Here is a 22,787-nt window from a genome sequence, read left to right as displayed (position 1 = left end):
CCAGGGGCGACCCTTTAGCTCCCGAGGCGCAGGGACGAGCCCCCCGGTGCACAAACATGGCTGCACGGCCACGCAGCGGAGGAGGCTCAGGAGGGCTCCACGCAGCCGGGGGGGGTGGGGGTGACACCTCACGACGCCCTTTTGGGGTTTCTCAGGCGCCCCCCTCGGGCCTCCCCAAACGGGACGCTCCGACGGGGGGGGGTCGTGGGTGGGCGTGGGTGCGGGTGCGGGGCGGGCCGGGGGCGGCGGTGGGGAGGGGGGCGGCTATAAGGCGGGCAGCTCGGCGGGGCGGGCGGCAGGCAGTCCCTCCCGGCGGCGGGGTGATGATGAGGATGATGGTGGGCAGCAGCGGGTGGCGGCTGCTGCTGGCTCTGGCCTCGCTCCTCTGGGCGCCGGGGCACGGCCAGCCCCGAGGTGAGGGTCGCGGAGGAGTGGGCGTGGGGTGCGCGGATCCAGCTTGTCCCCATCCCCATCGGGGGTTACGGGGTGCCCCCTGCCCGTGCTGGGCACAGCGAGTACGGGGGTGTGGGGGGCCCTTTTCCCCCTCGCTCCTCCATCTCTGTGGCTGCCGCAGCCCTTTCTTCTCCCGAAGCGGCGGCGGTGGGGGCCACTCCGCCTGGCCGCCTCCTCCGGGCCGCCCACTCCCTTTGTGGGGGACGGGGAACGCCGAAAAAGGGCCGGGGGAGGGAAGGGGGCACGGGAGCTGCCCGCTCTCCGGGGCCGGCGGGGGGGACCCGGGGACAGCCCCGTCCCCGAGTGAGATGGGGGGCCCGCAGCCCCGGGTGCCCCCCTGCTGGGGAAGCGCCGTCGCTGATGCAAACCGGCTTAAGCCCCTCTTCTTTGGGGTGAAAGGGGATGAAAAGCCCTCTCCGGGCGTGAGGGAGAGGCGGCGTGAGGATGTAACGGAGCCGATTTACCAAAGTTTTCCCTCCTCGCACGTGGTACCGCTGCGGACGGCTCGGGGCGGCCGCTTTGTTCCAGGAGTAGCGCCCGGGGAGTTTGGCTGGCGGGCAGGAGCCGAGCCCGGCTCTGCAGGGGTCTGCTCGGATGTGCTGGGCTGCCAGGTACAGCGCTGGAGCCACCAGGTGCTCCTGCTCGGTGTGCTTCTCCTCCTGCTGGAGCCAGCAGCAGGACCTGCGCTGAGCGCTGCTGCCGGCACGGCACGCCAGTCCCCAGCCGCCTCGGGTCTCAGTTAAAACCAAAAGCCGAGGACGGAAAATGGTTGGAAGGCATATGTTGTGCAGATGCATGACTTGGTTTTGTTGAAGGTGAAGTGTGGCGTTCAAGATGGACGTGAGATTAGCAGCTGGCTGTTTGCACGCTGCAGGAAAAGCAAGTGTGCTTATTAATGTTACGTGTACAAAACCTCCTCCTCAACATCAAGGTGACAAAATCAAACCCAAGTTGCTGAGTCCGTATATTTCAGCCTGTAATTAAATACACCTTGCCTTGGCTGCGAGAACTTACTCTTAGAAACAAACGAAAAGTGGCACAAAACTTGTACTTCACTGTTGTTTTTCATAAGGTACCATTTGTCCATCAAACAACCCTAATTCACTAATTTAAATATGCATGCTGGCACACAGTTTAAAAAGGTAAGAATTCTCCTAAAGATAGTCAAGTATATCTGAGAGAGCCAATGCCTTTTCTTCTCACACAGAAATTTGCAATGATCACGTTGCAGTAATTTGCTGCAACTTTAGCAGAGTTTAGTGCTGGCATTCCAGCTCTTATGTAGCAGCTCACATGGTCAGTCATCTTGATAAAATGCATATTTTTATCTCACTGATTGAAGATAGCAGTATATTTGAACGTACCTAAGCCCCCCTTCCTGGGGCTATTTAAATTAATTACCCTATATTTTTCTAGTTGAAAGATTAGGTCAGGAGACCATTCCTCCTATTAGATTAAGTTGATAGATTTTTCTTTTTTTTTTCTCAGCATGAGAGCACAGATCATCAGAGGAAGCAGTTGGTATTAAACCCCCCAGTGGATAACTGCCTTACAAAAAAACACAGAATTCAAGATAACTGAACCTAAAACAATGCGAAGAATGTGATGCAGATTAGAATAGCCATGCTGCTTTTGCAGAAAGTAAACAACTGAAGTTTAAACTTTAAGCATCGTAATGATGTAAAAAACATTGTTTTGTTAACAGAAAGATTTCTTGGACACTGCAGGAGCATTTGAAAGTTTTGGGGAAAAGGTATCTTGGCTTTCTTGTGGAGAGTACCTTGGTAGAACCCTTTCAGCATTTCCTGTTTTTCTGTTGGTGCCTGCTTTTGTCCTGTCAGCAGATGAGGAAATGTGCATACAATAGTTGCGGGGGTCTGTCAGAAAGTGCTGAAGTCCAATCTAAGAAAAAGCAACGCGGAATAGTGAAGTTAGTGCAGCAACCAGCTTTTAAGGTTAATGATTGGTTCTTTCAGCCTGAAGATTAATATCTACATACCTATAAAATTTACTTGGCATTTTAATTGCAGGTGTGTTGTTGAAGTATTACCATCATGTTGAAAAGCTGGGTCTGTATTTTCAACTGAGTCTTTTGTATTTAATAATGGGAGTTATTCTTTGTGAAGCACGTATCTCTAGTGTCCAGATCCAGACAAGAGCTGTTGTGCTACCTCAGAAGCAAATAACCGTTTCAGAGGCTTTTGTAGCAGCTTTGCTCCACTGGAATGCATTCTTCATTATTCTGAGGGTAAGAGTGATACAGGTCTCTAAAGTGGAAAGAAAAAGCAAGTTGTGCAGCATTGCCTGTATTTCATAAACTTGATTCTGCCACTGTCAGATGATTTTTCTACAATTAAAAAAAAATCTTGCTACAGTAAATGTCTTTCAGCGATAACTCAAATGTGTACTAGACAAAATTTCCTTGGCTGCATCTCATCTCAGTCTGTTCTGTGAGCTGGTGTGCTGTAGCAGCCTGTTCTGTTCCTGCCTGGGGTTTCAGAATCAAAAGGCTTTTAAGTGTTGGTGCTTAGGAGACTGAATGAGTCCAGGGAGGTGCCTCCTCTGGGCAGAATTTAGCAAAGGTATTTCTCTTGCTTATCACCATTTGGGTTTCAAATCTACCTTGCTTTAAGAATCTGGTTTAGAAAGTATGTGGAAGTTATGACTATAATACACAAATCATAACGTTATGTTCAGCAAACACATTTTTTTTATGAAACATAAGTGATGAGGTTTACTTATGAATCAGATTATTAGAGCACTTGCTCAGGAAGTGGGAGACTTAGGTTAATCTCCTTAGCTTGAGATGGTCTGAACCCATGTCTCCAATTTCTGAATAAAGTGCCTTATTACCAGTTTGCTATGGCAGGTAGTGGAGGGGGAGGCATATACGAAATCCTTCCAAACCTCTGTTTGAAACCAAGCTACTGTGTATCCAAGTTTAAAGGGTGCAGAAGGATAATGGGCAAGAGAAAAAGCTGATGCCCTATTTTGGTCAGCACTCAAAGATGGAAGGAGAATCAAAATGCTGGCCTTCTCTTTTTTATCTATTTCTGTTGCAAGCAACAATCAGACATTTAAATACAGTATGGAAAGGTGTTTTTTTGTTGTTTGTTTGTTTGTTTTTAAATATCCTTGTCCACCAGCTTTTACTGGGTCACTTGGTGGGATCCACTGTGCGTTCCACTTAGTGCTGATAGATTTCCTGGTGCTCTTCTTCAGGATGGTGAAGTCCACCTTGGTGCTGGTGTGCTTGAACTCTAGGTGTGTCTTCAGTTGTTAGAAAAATACTTGGGTCTTTTTTTTTTTTTTTTTTTTTTTAAGATCTGGCCTTCAGTCTACAAGCCTAGATACGTAAATCTAGGTGTAGTTTTAGTTGTCTCACCGCATCCTCATGTTTTATGGGATTATATACAGTTTCCTCACACCCTTCTGAAACTGAGAGCCAAACTCCTAGGATGTATTAGGATAACAATAAAACTTTGAAGAAAGTCTTCTTAAGCTCTCAAGATGAGCTGGTCACTTCCTGTATGAAATGAAACATTATTTTATAGGGAGTTTAGAACTGCCATGTGGTATCTTAGCAAGTAAAGCTTGTTTCTTATAAAAACCTATGTGCCCCTCATGTTCCTTCATGTGGGTTAAGTAGCAGGGCCATGAGGTACTTATCAACTGTCCAAGCTCTATTTACCTTGTCAAGCTATGTGATAAGTCTCCTCTTCACACACACAAAAGAATAAGGCGGGGCAACCCCAGTACAAAACTCAGTCCCTCTCAGGGCTGTCCCATGATAACCATCAGCCCGTGGGGCCAGGACTGTGACACCCATCACTGTGAGGGAGCTATGGAGCTATGGGAGAAGTTCTCCAGGTAGTGACTGCTTATGAGGGGCTGTGGGACTCCTTATGCAATGCAGGGGAAGAACATTTTGCAACTGGACAAAACTTATTATGGGGAAGAGCCTCAAAGGGGAAAAGCCAAAGACAGGGAACGGGGAAAAGTGAAGGCAGAGAAAGGAGCAGAGGATCCAGGAGTTCTGAGAAAGAACAAGTATGGAGTAACAAAGAGGGATAAGAGGATAAACATGTTGGCTGTAAGCAGGTTGCCAGTCAGCAGGCTTGTCTTGCTGTACCCTGTACCTCATCAGTACAGTCTATCCTGTCTTTATTAAACTGTTTCTAACTGTTTTCCTGGGTGGAGGGGTCTCTATGCTCACAGTGTGGAGGTGAAAGTGTCAGTCCCTGGAGAGGGGACCACAAGTCACAGGGACCTGTGTGTCTTGGGTGGCTATGGCTGGACAGACCAGAGAAGGTGTTTGTTGTTTGATCACACTGACATATAGAACCACACCAGGCCAGCCAGCAAGTAGGATGAGAGGCTTGGGAGCAGGTATCAAAGCAGCTATAGTTCTAGGATGGATACTGAAGAGACCAGAGAGTCTACAATTCAGCAGCTAGAGGGACCAGGAGGACCAATGTTACTGGGGAAACCATCTAGGGGTTGACCAGGAGACCCATCTTCGTAAATGTGCTTCTGTGCACGAGTCAAAAAGAGATGAGAAGAGTCAGGGCCAGCTTCTAGGTAGACTGAAAGTCCAGGCTAGTTACTGGAGGGATCCACAGTGTGCCTGCACATAGGCAACAGCCCATAGGGCTGTTGGCTTCAGAGGCTCGCATGCCCAGGAACCAGTAAAGGGGGAGACATGGGATTCAGGGGCCAGTTACTAGATAGACTGAATGTCCAATTTTGTAGAAATCCACATTGTATATATATGAATATACATTTTCCACTTTTACTTTGTTCTGTACAGTGCTCTAACCAAATTCAATTTTATGTTACTTATCTGCCAAGTCACCTCAAACAGAGACCACATTGCATGTGCCCAGGAATGCTGCCTTTGCAGGTACTATTACATTAAAATGATAATGCTAAATTCCTAATAGGGAATACAAATATATTTTGAAAATTATTAACAAGAAATGGGGCTTGATAATACTCAAAGAATTTGCAATGTAAAAAGAATAATGTAAAAGATAATGGATCTCAGTGACGTAAGAATTTTGATGATTGAGGTCTGACTAGAAGATGTGATAGAAGAAAATGATGAGAAATTTCATTTTTTCTGGTGGTATGCAAGGAATATTTTGGACATTCTGTGAAGAAAACATGCTTCGCATTGATTGGAGACTCCTAGATCCCAACTTTGCTTTCCTTTTCTTTTCGCCCACATCTTTTAAAACAAAGTTAGCACCAACAAGCCACAGACTATTTCTTCTTTTCTCAGAGTGCAAAGGTATGTGACAAAGAAAAATCCCATGAAAGCATGCTAAATAGACTGAAGATTAAGATAAAAAAACATTTGTCTGTCATAAATATTTCCCCTATTCCCTAAGGGCTTAGAAAAATGCATCTCTGGAAATTCAGGACTATCAGTGTGTTGATTAGTTGTTGGTATTTACAGCGCACTCACACAGGATCTTCAGATGGAGTATGCTTTCTTTTTTCTATGTCTTTATTTTTTTCTAAAGGGGTTAGACAGCTGCTGTCCTCAAGGCATCCCTTTCTGACCAGAGAAATAGGATGTTGGAGAAATTTTGCAAGGTGAGATTGGTTAGGTTGCAAGAATTGTAATTTCTTAGTTGGTATAAACCTTAGGTGCACATCAATCAAACCTCCCATTTACATACGTTTTTGGGTATGTGAGTGATATCCTAGAGGCTGATCCTAATGCCCAGGGGCACTGTGTGGTGAGTATAGCACTCTGGCTTAGTGTTTTGATATGAACACTTCATCTGCCGGAGTTGCAAGCAAAAAAGGTTAGGAGGTATGTTTGTGTTCATTCCTTTGTAGTTAAAGTATCTCTGTAAGAATCACGATTGTTTTAACAGCCACGTGAGTTCATAGGGCAGCTGGAAGGGGGGGATGCATGGCAGTCACTCACCTGCTGCCTGGCCAGAGCCCTTGCCTTTCTGCAAGCAACCCAACCTTGCAGGCTCTGTGAAGCAGTGGCTAATTTGAGGTAATGGCCTCAGCAGTTTTGTCTTCTCTTTTCTGCAATTATCCTACCAGTCAGCCCCATGAAGATCTGCCACCACTTTGTGTAAACCAAGTAGATTTGAGCAAAGCCGATAAAACAGGAGGAATTAACTTGTTAGCTTTTGACTTTTTTTTTAAACTATCATTTAATACAGTAATGGCTATATCAGAGGTATTCCCTGACCAGTTCATTGTAGATTAAAGTCTCAGATTTGAAATTGTTTTGCCAGCATACAGTAATTCCTTTTCCCGAACTTATTTATTGTGCTGCGAGTTCCAATCCCCCTCTTGATTCCCGCATGAGAATAAAGGTTAAAAAGCTGTTTAAGAAATGGTCTGCTTTAAGTGGAAACTTTATTTTCCCCTTGGCTTTGCTTGCATTTTTGCTGTTCTGTTTCGCTGTAAAATGACCTTGAAGATAGGCCCGTGTCCACTGCTTCCTTTATCATTTTTGTTAGTATAAGGTTTTATTTGCTGAAAGGCTGCAGAAACAGTGCAGAACCCATACAGGTAATTTGAAACAACTTCTATAGCCTTGATTTGATTATTGAATGTTTTTCTTTTGTAGATTTGATTAAGTGGATAAACTGTGCTGCTCCTCCACTGCCTCTTCCCCAGACAGAGCCACTGCCTGGGGTGTGGGAGGGTAGAATCTGTCCTTACCAACTTCTCAGTTATTCTGAACCCATCCCAGAGTATCCAGACAAAAAGCATTTGAGTGAATTGATGAGCATCCAGCTCCAGTAAAATGCCTGGGCTTGGAAAGCCAATTAATCAACTCTCCCCTTCCCTGTTTCTGCATTGCTGAAGGGAGGAAACCAGTTCCTGAAGGCACTGCTAGCTGCTGAAGAGCCCCCTATTATTTTTTTTTCCTAATGTTTCCTTACAAACTTTTCTCATTCAAATGCATGAATTGTAATGCATGTTTTGTAATCCTCCATGCTACACCATTCATATATTTTACTTGCCTTTCTAGTAGTCTCTTGTTCATATCTTGCACTGTTGTAAGAGAGGAGGCAAAATAGGGTTGTAACTGTCTGCTAATGCCTCTAATGATTAGGTTGTTTCAACTTTATTGGCTCAGAGGGGCTAGATAGCAGAAATTTTCAGTGAAGGTTCTTTGAATTATAAGGGTCTGTGGAAACCCTGGTTTGAATTGGGGTTGTGAAATACATGCTGTTGAAATTTCTAGGATTCCATCCATTTGCTCTAGCCTGTGGAGCCTCTAAAACACATGCTAAGTGACTTCTACCAGAAAATACCCTTTAAAATATGCCAGAATTCAACTTTTTGATGGGAATAGGAGAGATCAAATTAACTCCACTGACTCTGGGAGAATAGCTGTGAATTCACATTTATCTACAGACAATTGTTCATTTATTCCTTCAGTAGTTGCTAACTAATGCAATGGTTCAGTAAGGCATTTAAATTATGTTCATTTTAAATTGTATGAGTTGTCTGATTTGCATTTACAGGATAATATATCTCATTTACAAGATGAAAAACATTGTAAATGTTTTAACTTGTAAATCTCAGTAAAAGTTGATCACATTTTAGAAAGCATATTTTTTGCTTTGCAAAATGGTCATTTAAAAGTAAACATGAATTTGAAGCTGAAACTGACAAGTATCAAGTCCTATGACAATTTATCTTCCTTTAAGTAGGTTTACAGCATGTCTGCCAACATCCACCAGAAGTTTATCATTGCTAAAGGCATGCAGAAATACTAGGGTCAACTAGATGACCTCTCTCCACTTCACAGTGGTCACACAAGGGACAGCTTAATTTCTTTTGTATTTCATAATACTGGGAAGGGGGCATTTCTAATGGGAGAAATGACTGCAAAGTGCAGTGTAGGCTTTCTGTGAAGTGGAGGAAGCTGTTCTTTGCAAGCAGTGAGAAAGATGTATGGGGCTGGGCAGGGAGCTTCAAGCTGAATTGCATGTTGACTAGAGGAGAGAAGACCTGTCTGTAATGATAACAGATAGCATATGACCTGAAGGCACCAATGAAGTAGTAGGTAGAAGCTGTGATTGCTGGTGGATAGCTGAATTCAGTGTGTCTTGGTGTAGATCAGAGGTTGCCACACTGATGTTTACTCCAGCAATCAGTAAGGTTGCTCAGAAACTTTATTACAGGCACTTGGTGTAAGGATCTGCTATTGCTGTGCTGCCACTGCCACAACTAATGAAAAACCTTGGCTTGGTTATGGCTGGTAGGCCAAAAAGCCTGTGGAGGTAATAGGAAAAGAGGGTAAGAAGGGGCTTCTCAGTGGTGTCAAGATGTTTGCCCCAAAAAAGAAAAATCCCTGTATATACCATATAATACTAACTGATGATACAGGCTCTTTCTTTAAAACTTGAGCAGCCCTCTTCATCTTGTCTATTCTTGAGGACAATGAGAAATACACGCATTCTGCTCTGCACCTCTTCCCAGAAAATTGTCTCACTTCCCACAGTAAATCAGCAGAAATATTTGGGGGTGTTTCAGGGTAGGATCCAAAATGTGCTTTGCAAGTTGCAATGTCACAATAGCATTGCTGAATTTTAAATTGAAGGACTTCAGCTCTCAAGCCTGGTCTTCAGACTGAATTTTCTTTAAAAATCACCCTTTAGGCTGAGATGTATCATTCTTGTTTTCAGGCCAAAGGCAAAATACTTTTAGGACACTTGATTAAAATTCCATGTGGCTGAGTTATTGAGCATTGATGGTAATACAGAAGAGAACTTTTTTAGATCTGCAATGTTGTTTTTCCCCCCTCTTTAATTTTGTGTCCTTAAAATTAAGCTTTCAAGAATTTATCCAGTGTGACACAAATGCCTTTGGTTTTATAAGGATGTTTACTGTAAAATAATGAGGGTTTGAAAGTGGTGAGGGCTTGAAACACAGCAAACGTGGAATAGGTGATTTGCTACTAATATTTTTAAATTAGAGACACAAGATATGCCCTGTGTATTTGTTAACCTGTGAGTAAAGACAGGCAAGTGGAAGTAAATTAATGTAGTTTGCAATTTTACTTTGTTGCCTGGAGTAAAAAGCCTAGGGAAAAAAAGTAGCAGGGTATGTTTTACTTCTTGCAAAAAGCAGACCACCACCTCTATAGCATATTAAACAGTTGGTTTTAACAGAAAAAAGTCCTGCTGAGGATATTTCCCAATTAACCATTTAAATTGAAGATGAGAAGATGCCTCTTAGTAGAGGTGAGGGAATGATCGAGTCTTGCATGTCCTAAGTGTTGCACCAGTTGCAAATCATACCAGCTCCATCTGAGTTAGAGGAAAGGTGCTCCCTTCCACCCAGGAGTATCTGGCAGTGATACAAGGCTGTATGTGCTCTGATAATGGCTTTGTGCCTGCTTGAGTGAAAACATTTTTTTTTTCTGTGTTTGGAGAAACACGTGGCTTTGTAAAAACAGGAGAGCTGGTAGTTCTGAGGTGCCAAAAACTCTTCAACTTGAAATAGCTTTTGTTAATTAATGGAAGAAGTCCATTTATTTTAAACAAGCATTTAATTTCATATAATGTAGCTATACACAGTAAAATTAAGATACTGTGTTCATATTAGGAAAGCAAAGAAAGCCATATATAAAATTTATTTTGACATATGGCTGGTGAATGACAAGCATAAATGACCTAAGTGAAAAATAAATTTCAGAGTTACCCTGTAGTGCTACTAGTTGCTATAAGACTTGGTTTATGATCATAAGGAGGTGCCAGTAGCCTCAAGGGATCCTTCTTTATGTTTGTATGGGAAAAGACATAGTAACATTTTATAATGTTGTGATACTGGGTCACCATATAGAAATGGCTGGGTCTACTATACCTTTAACTTTTTTTTTTTTTTTTTTTTTTTTTCCCACTCTCAGGCCTCTTAAAATTTGCAAGTAATAAATATAAATTTAGCATCATGAGAGAGCTAATAGATACTTGGGTCATAACTTCTAATTTATTATATTCAATATGAAGCCTAATGCTGCACATTTATGCATGCAAATTTAATTAGGGTCAAACCCAGGCATGATTTTCATTTACAAGGGAGACTGTTGCCTCAGGTTAAAAAATGATTATAGAAAAGAAGCACATGATGAGCTGTAATTTGTTGAGGTAGTTGTAGTAAAAGACAGGAAAAAAGGCTAGCTTACATCTAACATCAATAGGAACAAAAATGTTCTGCATCTTTGAAATTAAGACAAATCATAAATGGTGTATGACTGAGTTCCCTAATCTTTGGCATGCTGATCACAATCCCAGTACTACTGTCATATTCATCTCAGCTAATGTCTTTTAGGCTGCATGTAAACTAATCTGGCAAGACACTAAAATATTTAATAGTTGTATTTTATTTAGCTTTGAGTGAAAATTGTTTCCAAGATTAAGGTGACTTCAGGAAAAAGAAATAATGTGGTGCTTAAAAAAATCAAAACAAAACCGGAACAGCCCCCAAACCAATAAACACAATGATGCAGACTCCTCAACATGTGGAAAAAGCTTTTGGTGAACAAGAAAGAACTAATTTCATGGTCTAGCAGGTTTGTTGTTCCTTGGCAGCCTGCCCATCTGTCAACTTTTGGCTCTTTTACTTTGGTATAAATACTGTGGCAAATACTAGGCAGATTCTTGAACAGGCCAGCATGATAGGAAAAATATATATATATATACATACAAGACAGGACTGAAGAAATATAAGTTATAGTTTAAAAATGCATGATATATGTAGAAAGTACTCACAAATTTCTCAACTTTTTATATTCAGTCACACCGTTCAATGCACGAACTAGCATGAAAGCTAGTTTTCTTCTTCCTGTCTCTTAGTTTGTTCTGAATGAAAGAAAGCAGATAGATAGTGCTACGTTATTTAGAAATTTCTGTTTACAGTTTTTGATTATCTTTTTATTCCCAAGAATGGAAAAGTCAATTTTTTGCCTCTGATGTGTGAAATTTGTGGCAGACCAAGCCACGAAGCGATAAAACCTATTGAGGGCTGTGATTTAAGCTATTAAAGCTATTATATTTCCCAATGTTTTTTATTCCCTCAAAATGTTGAGTATTCTCAACCTTAGACCAACAACTGTTGTGACATACGCTCCTTTGGGCAGCAAGGTTAGCCCATTTGTAGGAATCTGAATGCTTGCTCAAACTCCTTCAGTGTTACACAGTTGCATGCTGACCCAGGTCTTTGCATCCTAATAACTCTCTACATCCAATTTGAGCACATGCTCATTGTGACAGAGTTTCTATACGATTTAAGTATGTGTTTGCAAGCTCAGAGCATGAGGGATTTGTAAGACAAGATGAGCTGTTGTAAAGTTTGCATTAGCTATCTTGTTAGCACTTGACTTCGTAATGCAAAGGATATTATTCTAATGTTGGTGTTCAGTCTAAACTTGTGTCTCACCCATCTATGGTGTTTAAAACCATGCTTTGTGTATAATAGTGTTAGTTACTGTGTAACAGAGGTGACAAAATTCAGTCTCTGTGGAGATGTGTGTCAGTATTGTTTATCTGCGCTTTTTTTTTTTTTTTTTTTTTTTTTTTTTTTTTTTTTTTTAGCATTTAATTTGGAAGTCTGGGGTTTCTTTCATTGTAGGACTTTTCCAGGGAGTGTAGTAACTTCCTAATTTTAACTCACCATTCTCTGATGCTACATATAGGGAAACTTAACATCTTGCAATTAAGACTTAGTGTCAAATGCTTTCTTCTCTCTCCCTTTACCATTAGTTTTCCATTGTCTTTTATATTTACCATGCTCCTTATGCTATGAAATGTAGTATTTTATTAGAGTTAAGACATTACTTTTTGGGGGCAAATTTTCTTCCTTATTCAAATTACCTACTATGTTTTGGCCATCAACCTGGCTATCTGCTGTGCTGAGTATTTGAAGGAAACCATACAAGTTGTGTAAGACTTGCTTTTAATCTTCACAAACTCTAGAGAGAAAACTAAGGTGTGTGAGGGAATAGTACAGCTGATGTTCATTCGTTATATAGCAAACTTTTGCCTCCTGTGTTTCCAGTCTGAATTTGCAAGCATGCATCTTTATTAATTTTCAGTGTTATACTTTTTTTCCCAATACTTTTCTGAGCCATTGGTTGTTAATTAGCACATCATCTAGCCCAGGGAGACCTCAGTAGTCAAATGCTTGTTGCTGCTAGTGCTCTCAAATTAAGGCTCTTGTTAATAATGCTGAATGCACATAAGCAACATCAGAAAGTGTTTGGCAGAGAAGCTCTCTGTTATTTGGGGACTGTTAGTTTTAGGTCAGAGGTTGGACTCGATGATCTTGAGGTCTCTTCCAACCTAGAAAATTCTGTGTGATTCTGTGTGATTTGGGCAGAGGAAATCACAGAGTTTGGTCTTCTCCAGCTTATTTGTGCCCTGGCAGCTTGCAGGGTTCAAACAGAATATTGTTTACTGGTCGCATTAACCATTATAGTGTTTTTTTGTTGGTGTTTCTTCTGGTGTTTCTGTTGAATTGTTCAATTGTGATTTGCAGAAGCTTTATGGAATCAGAACTATAAAATAATCAACAGATTTTTCTGAAATCAGGGGCTTATGAGCATTCAGCAAATGGCCGTAAAGTAAGCTGTTTCCTAGATAACCTGAACTCATCTCATGGGCTGGTGTAGAGTATATGTCTCTATTGTGACTGAGTAGGAAGCAGTACAACAGAAAAAGATCTTTACCTTAGCATACAATGCAAACTGAATTGTAGTGCCTTGCAAAGAAACAAAACTTATTCTGGGGCGTGTTGATGACACTGTGAAGAATTCAAGAGTTTTTTTTTTTACTTCAGTTGGTGCTGATGAGATCTTAAGAGTCACACTGGAGAGATGCAAACTGCCAAGAATTCGGAAAGATAAGAGGTTTAGAAAATTGACTGTGGAAAGACTGAAAGGCTTGTTTCTTTAGTCTGGAAAAGAGAAAAGTATGTGTGTGATAACAGCCTTTCAGGTAATCAAAAGCTGTAATCAAGATCATGACAGATCATGAATGGAGCAGTGATGACTAATAATCAGTAACTTTGCAAGTGATAGAGTACACAAGTTGAGGAATACCTCTCACTTGCTCTTGAACAGAGTAGACAAATTTAGTACATTATTGTATTCAAAATGGAAGTAAATAAACTTAGTCTCACTGAGTAGTATTTCTGTGAATGACATATTAGTCAGCTTTGCTTTACAGCATGAGGAAACAAAGAAAACAGGTTCTAGGAGAATGTCTGTCATGGCACTGAGGATTAATTCTTAATCTGAAATAATCTTATCTAAATACTACAAATTAAAGTTTGTAGAGATGCTGCTAATAAAATTATACTCCTTGGTTGGCTCATGTATAATTTGTGTTGTACTAGCAGAAATTCTGCTCTCTGTTGAGCTACAGAAAAATGAGTGGTCAGTTTTCCGAATGATTTCTTAGTGGCTTGCTATGTAAACCCTGTGTGAAACTTGTAGTGAAACTTTCAGCTTTTCCTATCAGTTGATGCTGCTGCTAATGCATATTTTCAGGTAGTATCTCCGCAAAATGGTTATAAGGCAGGTTGGGTGTTGCACAACAAATTTCCTGCTTACCATAGGAACAGAGAATTAGTGCCTTAAATCCAGCAGTTAGAAATTAGGGATTTAAGCCCATTTATGTTAGGGAAATCAGCTCAGATTTTCATTGTGATTACAGGATAGGATTCTGATGAAAGTATGTAGAAAAGGTTAAGCTAGGGACATTTGCTGGTGAAATAAAATGAGAGTCAATCTACTAAGAAGGCAAAGAATCTGAACCCAAGCATGACAGTTCCAGGGTTTTTATTTAGTAAACTCACTTAGTCCAAAACTTTAATAGGACAGAATAACTAAAACAAAAATCTGTGCCATTGAAAGCTGGCTGAGAATGTTATAAAGAATGTGACCTCAATTTCTGCAGTGTAATACTACCACATTTTATACATTCTAATCTTCTGTGACATTTTATTACATTTTGTCCCTAGTCCTTTGTGTTTTCCTGGAGTGCATCAAACTATTCAGAACAACTATCACTACATCCTCTGTAAATATTTTCCATAAATGAATCTATTGCTAGTGAGCAAATTTCAACATTGCCTGCTTTTTATGAACCATTCATTGCCTTACATTTTATTTTAAACACTAACTTGCAAATGAGATTAGACCCCTTCAAGTATCTTTGCTTCTGAGAAAAGACAAAATCAAAAGCTCATTGTTACTATATGCATCAGCCCTTATGTTCAAGTTGCATTTACTCTGTTCACTTGGAATTACTTCTTTATTACCCAGTTGGCACAAAAACAGCTAAAATTCTTGGAGAAAATCAAGCTGTTACTTTGCTGAATGTCTCAGAACTGTTCACTGAAGTCTGATTGGAAGTCTTCATTTTATACACTGATGAACAATGCAGAAAACGCTGTCATCTATTGGACTCAGTGCTTGGTTTGCTTCAGATTGTCTTGCATTCATTTCCCATCAGTTCTGTTTTCTGATTTCAAACAAACAAAAACACCGTCTGGGTTCATTCAGTTTATTGGGATAGCATACAGATTAGTTAATCCAGATTCAGTGGAAATCTGTTTTAAATGGGGCCTTCTTGTGAGAAGTTTTGCTGTCCTTGCTGTGTTTATCAGGTAACAAAAAGTAGTATAATCTTTATTGCGCTTACTGAACATATTTGCTGACATAGTGAAGCCTATGGAAAGCAGAACTGCCATATGTATCTTTCTGTTTGTACAACTGTGTTTGTAAAAGAAACATTTAATCTGCTATGCCTCTGCTAGGAAAACAGCTATTCTGAGGAATCCCACAGTTTCTCCACATGCCATCTGTAAAAAGGGAAGAGGTACAGCCTGTCAGTCACATTATGAAATCCATACACATCAAATATGTTCAAACCCACAGACAACGCAAGGATTTTGCCAGAACACCCAACCCCAGTCCCCCTGCACATGTAATAGAACAGTGATGAAAGACTTAATTTCCGGGGTAAAAAATGCAATAATCAGGGCTGGTGTTGGGATTTCATTCAGATCTAGCTATACAACATGCAGACAATGGCTCTAAAGTGAGAGTATTTTTTAAAGATGAGTGAGGGAACAAATATATCTAAAAAGCCCTTGTTCAGTGGCAGAGAAGGCTTACACTTGCATGTTTTTATGTGCTGTCACCTGCATGCAGACTAAGTCTAATGTCTTTAAAGTACAGTGATGTTTCTGTACGTGGGCAGGCTATATGAGCCTGCCTATTTGAGAATGTTCAACAAATCCAGCATGTATCAGATCTGTCTAAATAATATGGAACTGATTTGCTCGTGTGCAGTAAATCAGGTGTATCCAGAGTGTGTTGACAGATATGCATTGTTCATATACAGGGTTTTTCACTCCTAGTAGGAGTTACCAGAAACACAGAACTGTGGAAACATGTCCCAGATACTTGAGATTCAGGAAAAAAATCAGGGGTGCTTGTACCTTTAAAACAAACAAACAGGCAAACAAACAAAAAAACTCAGATGAGGAAAACTTATAAAACCACTCAGAATTAAGAATCCAGGAAAAATGATGGTAATCATTTCTGTAACAGAGCTTGCCAAGTCTTCTGTAGATACTGGGTTCAAGTAGGGTAATTCCCAAAGAAATCTAAGCCATATGTCCATCCATAACCTTTACAATGGAGACATGGATATGTGTCCTGTGTGCAAACATCCACTACTCACACAATGATATATCTCAATCCATAATGACTTTGTGTGAATTGTCATACCTTTGGATGTGCCCCAAAAAACTGCATGCTCCAAATGTCTCATTCATTTGAAGGATTAGCATAGATAGGCACATGGAAGCACATAAAATAGATGTTGACTGCCTCATCTACCTAAAAGCTCCTTGTCTGTCTTTCTTTTCCCTGCCACTCTGACCACCTGTTCATTACAACTGACTTCTTTATGAGCAAGCCTTTTCTCTGACATTTAGTAAAATATTAACGTTATGTCCTTCATCACAAGGTCTGCCTACTGAGCTATACCTACAGCAAATTTGTCTAACCTTTAGATTCTTCCTTGCCACTCTAAGAGTCAAACATTGTAGAGTGTTAATGTGACAAATTCTGCCACATCCACATTGCAGACCACGTTAAGGATTTGATTCCCTCTGCTTTCTCTGAGCTTGGGGCTTTCTGCCTCTGTTCCTGTAGGAAAGCTCTGAATGGTGTATTTCCGGGAGCATGCACCCAGGTATGCAGATTTTCAGCCTTTCTGTAGTTTTAGTTATGTATCTGGGTAAAACCAAGTCCTTACAAATGAGAGCAACTTCCCTGAGTATTCAATGAAATCACACTCAATTTCTGTGCTGAATTAGTGAACCAATTGTTATTCTTTCTTAAGGTCAAACTAGCATGTACACACACAATTCATTTTCTGATATTGGGTGGTGTGTCAATCTCTGGTTCAGGGCAAATGGGCTGCTTAGTAGATGGGAAGAATCAAGTTGAAGAGTTTACCTTACCATGAAAAGAGTTGGCCAGCACTCAGAATTAAATGCATTTACTTGAAAAATTCTTATTTTCTTGGGACTGCCAGTCTTCTTGCAAAATGATGGATGGTAACTCCCAAACAAAAATGGTCTCAATGGTAGAAAAGTGAAGTAGCAAGTGCTTACATGCAAAATTGTCTATAAGGTATTTTAATAATTGGAATATAGTCAACCAGACCAGATTAGCCAGCTGAGAAGTCACTGCTGAACTCTGCAGATTGTGGCCATCTGTATGGAGGTCTCTAAAGGCTCTTTCTAAGCCTATTTGGTACGATTGCATAATGAGAGAGGTACAGGATATCTTAGCAGTGAAGTTGTGAGGATTTTTTTATGTAGCACTTACCTTCTTTTCTAGTGAGAAATAAGTATGATAAATCTAATTCAATCAATCATTTGTGCTGGACTTCAGATAGCAAACTGTAAAAGTTACATTAATGCTTTTAAGAATGCAAATGTCACTTGCTGTAAATTCAGTTTAATGATACGTGGTATCTTCCGGCAGAGCTTTATGTCAGTTACAACCACTTTAATTTTAAAGCAGGATATGATCACAGTCACTCATTTATCTGTAATTGGCTCATTTAAGTGACTGATTCTGTGGTTATTCATCTTTATCATACCTACCTTCTCCCTAAGAAAAGTGAAAATGTATTTCACCAGATGGTTATAGTCTTCTTTTTGTGGCAGAAGAGCATCTGGAGTTCATCTCGCCATTATGAGTACTCAGCTTTTCTTAAAATTTTCTTAAGAACATGCTGAATGACTGAAGAGGAGCAATGTAATGTAAAGATGTAATTAATTTATTTTAAATTTGCCCTTTTTTTCATGTTGTTTATTCCAGATACTTACTGTTTCTTTATAAATCAGATCATAGGCTATTCAGTCTCCACTGAAATCAGTGGCTACACCTCTGAAAATTGCCTTAAAACTTGATTGCATTAAAGAGAAACAGAAATTAATGTAATTACCTAGCATTTGAAGAGATGCATCATGTTCCAGGATAAAGCTAACAACCTCTTGTTTTTTGTTCAATTCTGGGACAAAAACACTACAATTGGATTGAAATGCCCTATTTCTTATCTCTTTGAGACAAGAAAACTCATTATGAGACTTTCATGGCATCATACCAGCATTTCATTTTATTATCAGTCAGTGCATTTGATAAAGTTGGTGAGATGCTTGATGACAAGCAGTCAAAAGGGCTCAGTCCAGTGACAGCTACAATGTCTGAACCTGACCTGAACTTGGGATTTTGGAATGAAACATTTCCAAGACAGCACTAACCATCAGCACTTTTTCTTCAGAGCTTTTCTATTCCCATGGCACAAATTTGTTGACTCATGGTTATTGTAGGTAAATTATGTCACTCTAACAAACGACCCTGGAAACGAATGGCAGGGCTACTGTGTAACATGAGTGAAGGGTAATGAATGACCTGGGAAGTTAATTGGTAGATCTTGAAGGCTGGCCGATGGATGCCTTTGTGAACAGTAGTGAATAGTGAATACAGAAGATTTTTTTTAATCATTAGGGAGTAATGTAAAACAGGGTACCCTCTTCCATCAGTGAGCTTTCTTGTCTGGTAAGAAAATGTAGGCTGCATTTTTGCTTTGCCTACAGCTGTGAGTCTGGAGCAGTACTGCACCAACACTACAGTAAACATGAGATAAGTGTGCAGAAGGCATGTTAATGGAAGAAGAGGCTCACCATATGGTCAATAGTACATCCTCTATGTCATCGCCTGCTTCAGATTTAGGTATGATGAGAACAAGGTGTATGCTCTGGTATAGATTTAACTTAAATGAGGTAAGGATTAAAACAAACAAACAAAAAAGAACCCACCTCCATCTTCCTCTTTGAGTATGGCACAATTCAGCACAATGAAAAACACAGTTTATTATTCATACTGTGGTGAAGAAGGTTAGGATTTAACCATGTAATCAAAGGAATATTGAATTCTGCCTTGCTGAGGTGGACAGCTAAGAAATACAAAGTATTAATATTGCAATGTATATTGTAGATTAATGAAGAAAAATAATTTTTGTAGTTGTACTCGAAGAAAGGCATGTTTTCACAAATATGCTTAAATATGTCTAGATTTTTTTTTTAATTCCTTAGAAGAAAAATTACAACAACAAAAACTTTCAGAAATGTGATTTTAATACCTCACTATTGCAACAGTAGCAATTCTTGCAGCACTCTTAATATGCTATTCCAAGGCTCCAACTTTGATTTCAACCCATCATGTTTAATCTCTTCACACAGATCAGTTTTATCCAAATTGGTTCTCTTTTTCAGAGTTGTTTCTGTATAGAAATGGAATATTTGTGTTGTGAAATAGAGTATCTGTGTTGTTTTGATGGATGCAAACTTAACCATGCAAGAAGCAAGAGATTTTTAACCTGGGAGGGAAGGCTGGAAAATTGTAACAAAGCTCCTGAGAAGTTGTGCTTACTTAACTTCTTCCTGTCATGGGAAGTATTCCTTAAATGTTATGAGTAGACTTCAATCTCAAGTAAAACATCCCTCCTTTTAGAAAATATTAAGAGTTCTGAAGCTGGTAACAGTGGTCTTTCATTACTCCTGTGCACAAGAGCATTACCGTTTGAAAGTACTGTAAAGTGTGTAAAGATTAATAAGCGGCAAGCCAAGTTTTCCTTAGACTTTACACAGGCTTCAGAAAATCCCAGAGTAAAGGTCTAAAATGCAGCTCTTAAAATGTGCAAGCAGGGAGCGTGTCGCTGAGGGCAGTGGTGTTTTTGCCCTGGGGAGCTTGGGTTAAATGCTTTGTTCTGCATGGGCAGAGGGCTTGCTGTACGGCTCCTCATCCATTCTGGCAGAGGGCCAATTTTCCCCCTGGTTTTGATTATTTCACAATGTGGCAAGAAGGTTTAGTAACTGGAACAGAGTTAGTTTACTAGCTCTTATGTTCCTCAGGAGAGCTGGGGACTCCCCTGGGTCCATCAGAGCAGGGCATGACACCCAAGGCCCATCCCTCCATCTCAGCCAGGAACAGGGCAACCCGGGATTGCCTCCCTGGTGATAGGACCAGGATGTAGGGCCATGGTGTGCCTGGCTCAGTGAGGCCAATGGCTGGGCAGGGTTTGTCTGTGGGGAATATCAGTGGGTGGGGAGAGAAATGGGGATCCTTGGCTCTGGGCGGGGTCTTCTAGAGGGGGTGCCCCCTAGGAGCACTTGGGGGTGGATTAGGGAATGTCAGGACCAGTGGTGCCTCAGGGACATAATGGGTGATGTGCTGTTGTCAGTTTGGTATGATGATGTTTTCACAAAATAATCTGTTTTCATTGCATATTTCTGCATCTCTGTCTCTAGGCTAGAAGCTTGTCACAAAACAATGCATATTCAGAGATCTATCTCATAATGATGACTGAATTTTGCTTGCTTTATACACTGTGACTGATAATTGTTTTTTATTTCAAGGCCTGTTCCCTGCCATTTTGAACCTGGCCAGCAATGCTCACATCTCCACCAATGCCACTTGTGGGGAAAAAGGACCAGAGATGTTCTGCAAACTTGTTGAGCATGTCCCAGGCCGACCGCTGCGCAACGCCCAGTGCCGGGTCTGTGACCGTCACAGTGCCAATCCCAAAGGCAAGTTTCTCTTTTTTGTTGTTGTCATCTTTTTTGTTTTTGTTTTCCATTGTTTTGTCTTGTTCTCTTTGACCCTTTACCATAAATACAGAGTGCATTGGGGTCAAATACTTTTTGCTTTTAGTGTCTCAACTACATGAGTGAAGCTGCCTTTAAGCAAAAGGACTGACAGAAAGCACAAACACCTTAAATCACCGTTAAGCACTGCAGAGTCCAATGACAGCCTTTTTGTCTGGAGGCAAATTTTAGCTTTTACTTTGTGGCAGAAGAAAATTATACTCTGCATGAAGTAAATGTACTGGGTCAGAGAAAATAGCTTTAGATGTATTTTCAATAGATGTTTAATTTTTTTCTCTTTAATACAGAGCAGCACCCAATTTCTAGTGCAATTGATGGTACCAATAATTGGTGGCAAAGTCCCAGCATTCAGAATGGGAGGCAGTACCACTGGGTCACCATCACCTTGGATCTAAGGCAGGTGAGTAACATTTACCTGAGTGTCTGTCACTTATTGAACGTACAGTATAAGTCTATGCAATTTATTGTAGTTCTTCAGTGTTTAGACGGTTGGATATTTATCAGTTAGAAATTTAACAGCACATAATTAAAGCTGGACAGTTAAACGTTATACAAACTGTTTTTAAACAGATGTGTTTTTCAATTATTATTAAGGAACATCTTAGAGATTTTATTCCTATCAGCCTGGAATGGAAGTGACTTTGTTTTCAAGCGATATAGGTCATGAAGTGTTACTGTAATTCAAGACACAGCAACAGTTGTATATGTGTGAACAAGAGAGTTTATACCAGTGTTCGCTTTGTCTTGATAACCTTCCTTTGTCTGTCCTTGGTATCTTTCCCCTGACAGTCCTCTGCTATAGTTTTTCTCTGCTTTTGATTTCATGCAAGTTGCTTGAATTCTGGGTTACTGAAGATATTTTAAAGCAGAAAACAGTGTTTTAAAGGTGTAACTCTCATAGGCACAAATTTTATATACGGGGATGCATCTTGTTTTGTTTTTTTTTTTTTAAGCTATATCTATCAGCTTTTCACCTGATCACTGTACGGTTTTGTAGTAAAAGAGTAATGATTTGGAGTAGAACATAGCAGAAACATCTAACATTTAATACAAGAAAAAACACACAATACACCAATACACTTACAAATATGAACTCTTCCAATCCATAAGCATTGTAACCCTGATACTGAGTTTAGGAGAAAGAAAGAAAAGTAAGTGACAGGAATAAATGTATTCACATCGCTTACCTGATGGTAGATTTCAAGTTATATGGAAACCTGTTAATGGAATGCAATGATCAGACTGAAGTGTAAAATGTCAGAACGTTCAGCTGCAGGATCTCCAGAACCCTGGAAATGCGGGCTTTCCTTTCAGTTGATTGATATGATAAGGACTTGACCACATAAAATAGAGCAAAGCGTTGCTGAAAGAGAAGTTGATTTGCCACTTTCTGTGCTTCCCTTCTGACTGGTTCTGATCACTCTTTTTTTTTTTTTTTTTTTTTTTTTGTTAGAAGGAACATCAGAAAGAAATGTTCTATATTCCTTCTGTGGACATTTAATGTTAGTTGTTCTGCAGAGTTAGAGGTCTGAATCAGAGATTTTTGCCCCTGGGAAGGATGGAACTACCTGTACAGAGATTGATTCTTTTGCTTTGGCACTTAATGACAAAAAAATACCCCCAGAAGCTTAGAGGTATTTGTCTCTTCTTGTAGCTGGTAAAATTCTTATGTGGGAAGCTGCCAGACTGCACAGATGATTCCCTAATTTGTTGGTTTGTCTGTTAGGCATGGAAGAATCGAAGTCTCCTACCCTGCCCCGAATAAAGACAAAGTCATTTCTGAAGAAAATGTTTTTTCCTTTGATTCTTCTTTTTCTTTGAACAGATCTAAGCTATTTGAAAATCATAGGTCAGCAATTCACAGATTATTAATATTAATTAATAATAATTTGCAGCTTCATTTAATATGAATTCCAATATGAATTGAAATTAATATTTCTGAACTCTTAGCTTTGTTACTAGCTAAGAAATGCATACTTGGTGCACAGATGATAACAAGCTTTTGCAAGATTGTTAAACTCTGACTGAAGGTTATTTTTAATGTTTAAACAGAAGATTTAACTTTGTTTTAAAAGAAGTATGCTTTA

General features: G+C 40.1%; 1 protein-coding gene across 2 annotated transcripts in view; it reads left to right on the top strand.

Annotated features, from left to right (window-relative positions):
* The first annotated feature begins 260 nt into the window (after nt 1–260).
* LAMA1 (laminin subunit alpha 1) overlaps nt 261–22,787 on the top strand; it is a 102,287-nt gene continuing 79,760 nt past the window's right edge. Inside the window, exons 1-3 of one of the 2 annotated variants that reach the window (XR_011092930.1) lie at nt 261–414; nt 20,452–20,622; nt 20,988–21,100. Coding sequence is in view for 1 of the 2 variants with exons in the window: in XM_068671582.1 (XP_068527683.1) it covers nt 324–414; nt 20,452–20,622; nt 20,988–21,100 (375 nt within the window). In the remaining variant the exon portion in view is untranslated. The remainder of the gene's footprint in view (nt 415–20,451; nt 20,623–20,987; nt 21,101–22,787) is intronic. The other variant, XM_068671582.1, reaches the window with a different exon arrangement.

The sequence above is a fragment of the Anas acuta genome, chromosome 2, assembly GCF_963932015.1.
Source record: "Anas acuta chromosome 2, bAnaAcu1.1, whole genome shotgun sequence".
NCBI lineage: Eukaryota > Metazoa > Chordata > Aves > Anseriformes > Anatidae > Anas > Anas acuta.
This window is presented reverse-complemented; position numbering and strand designations above follow the sequence as displayed.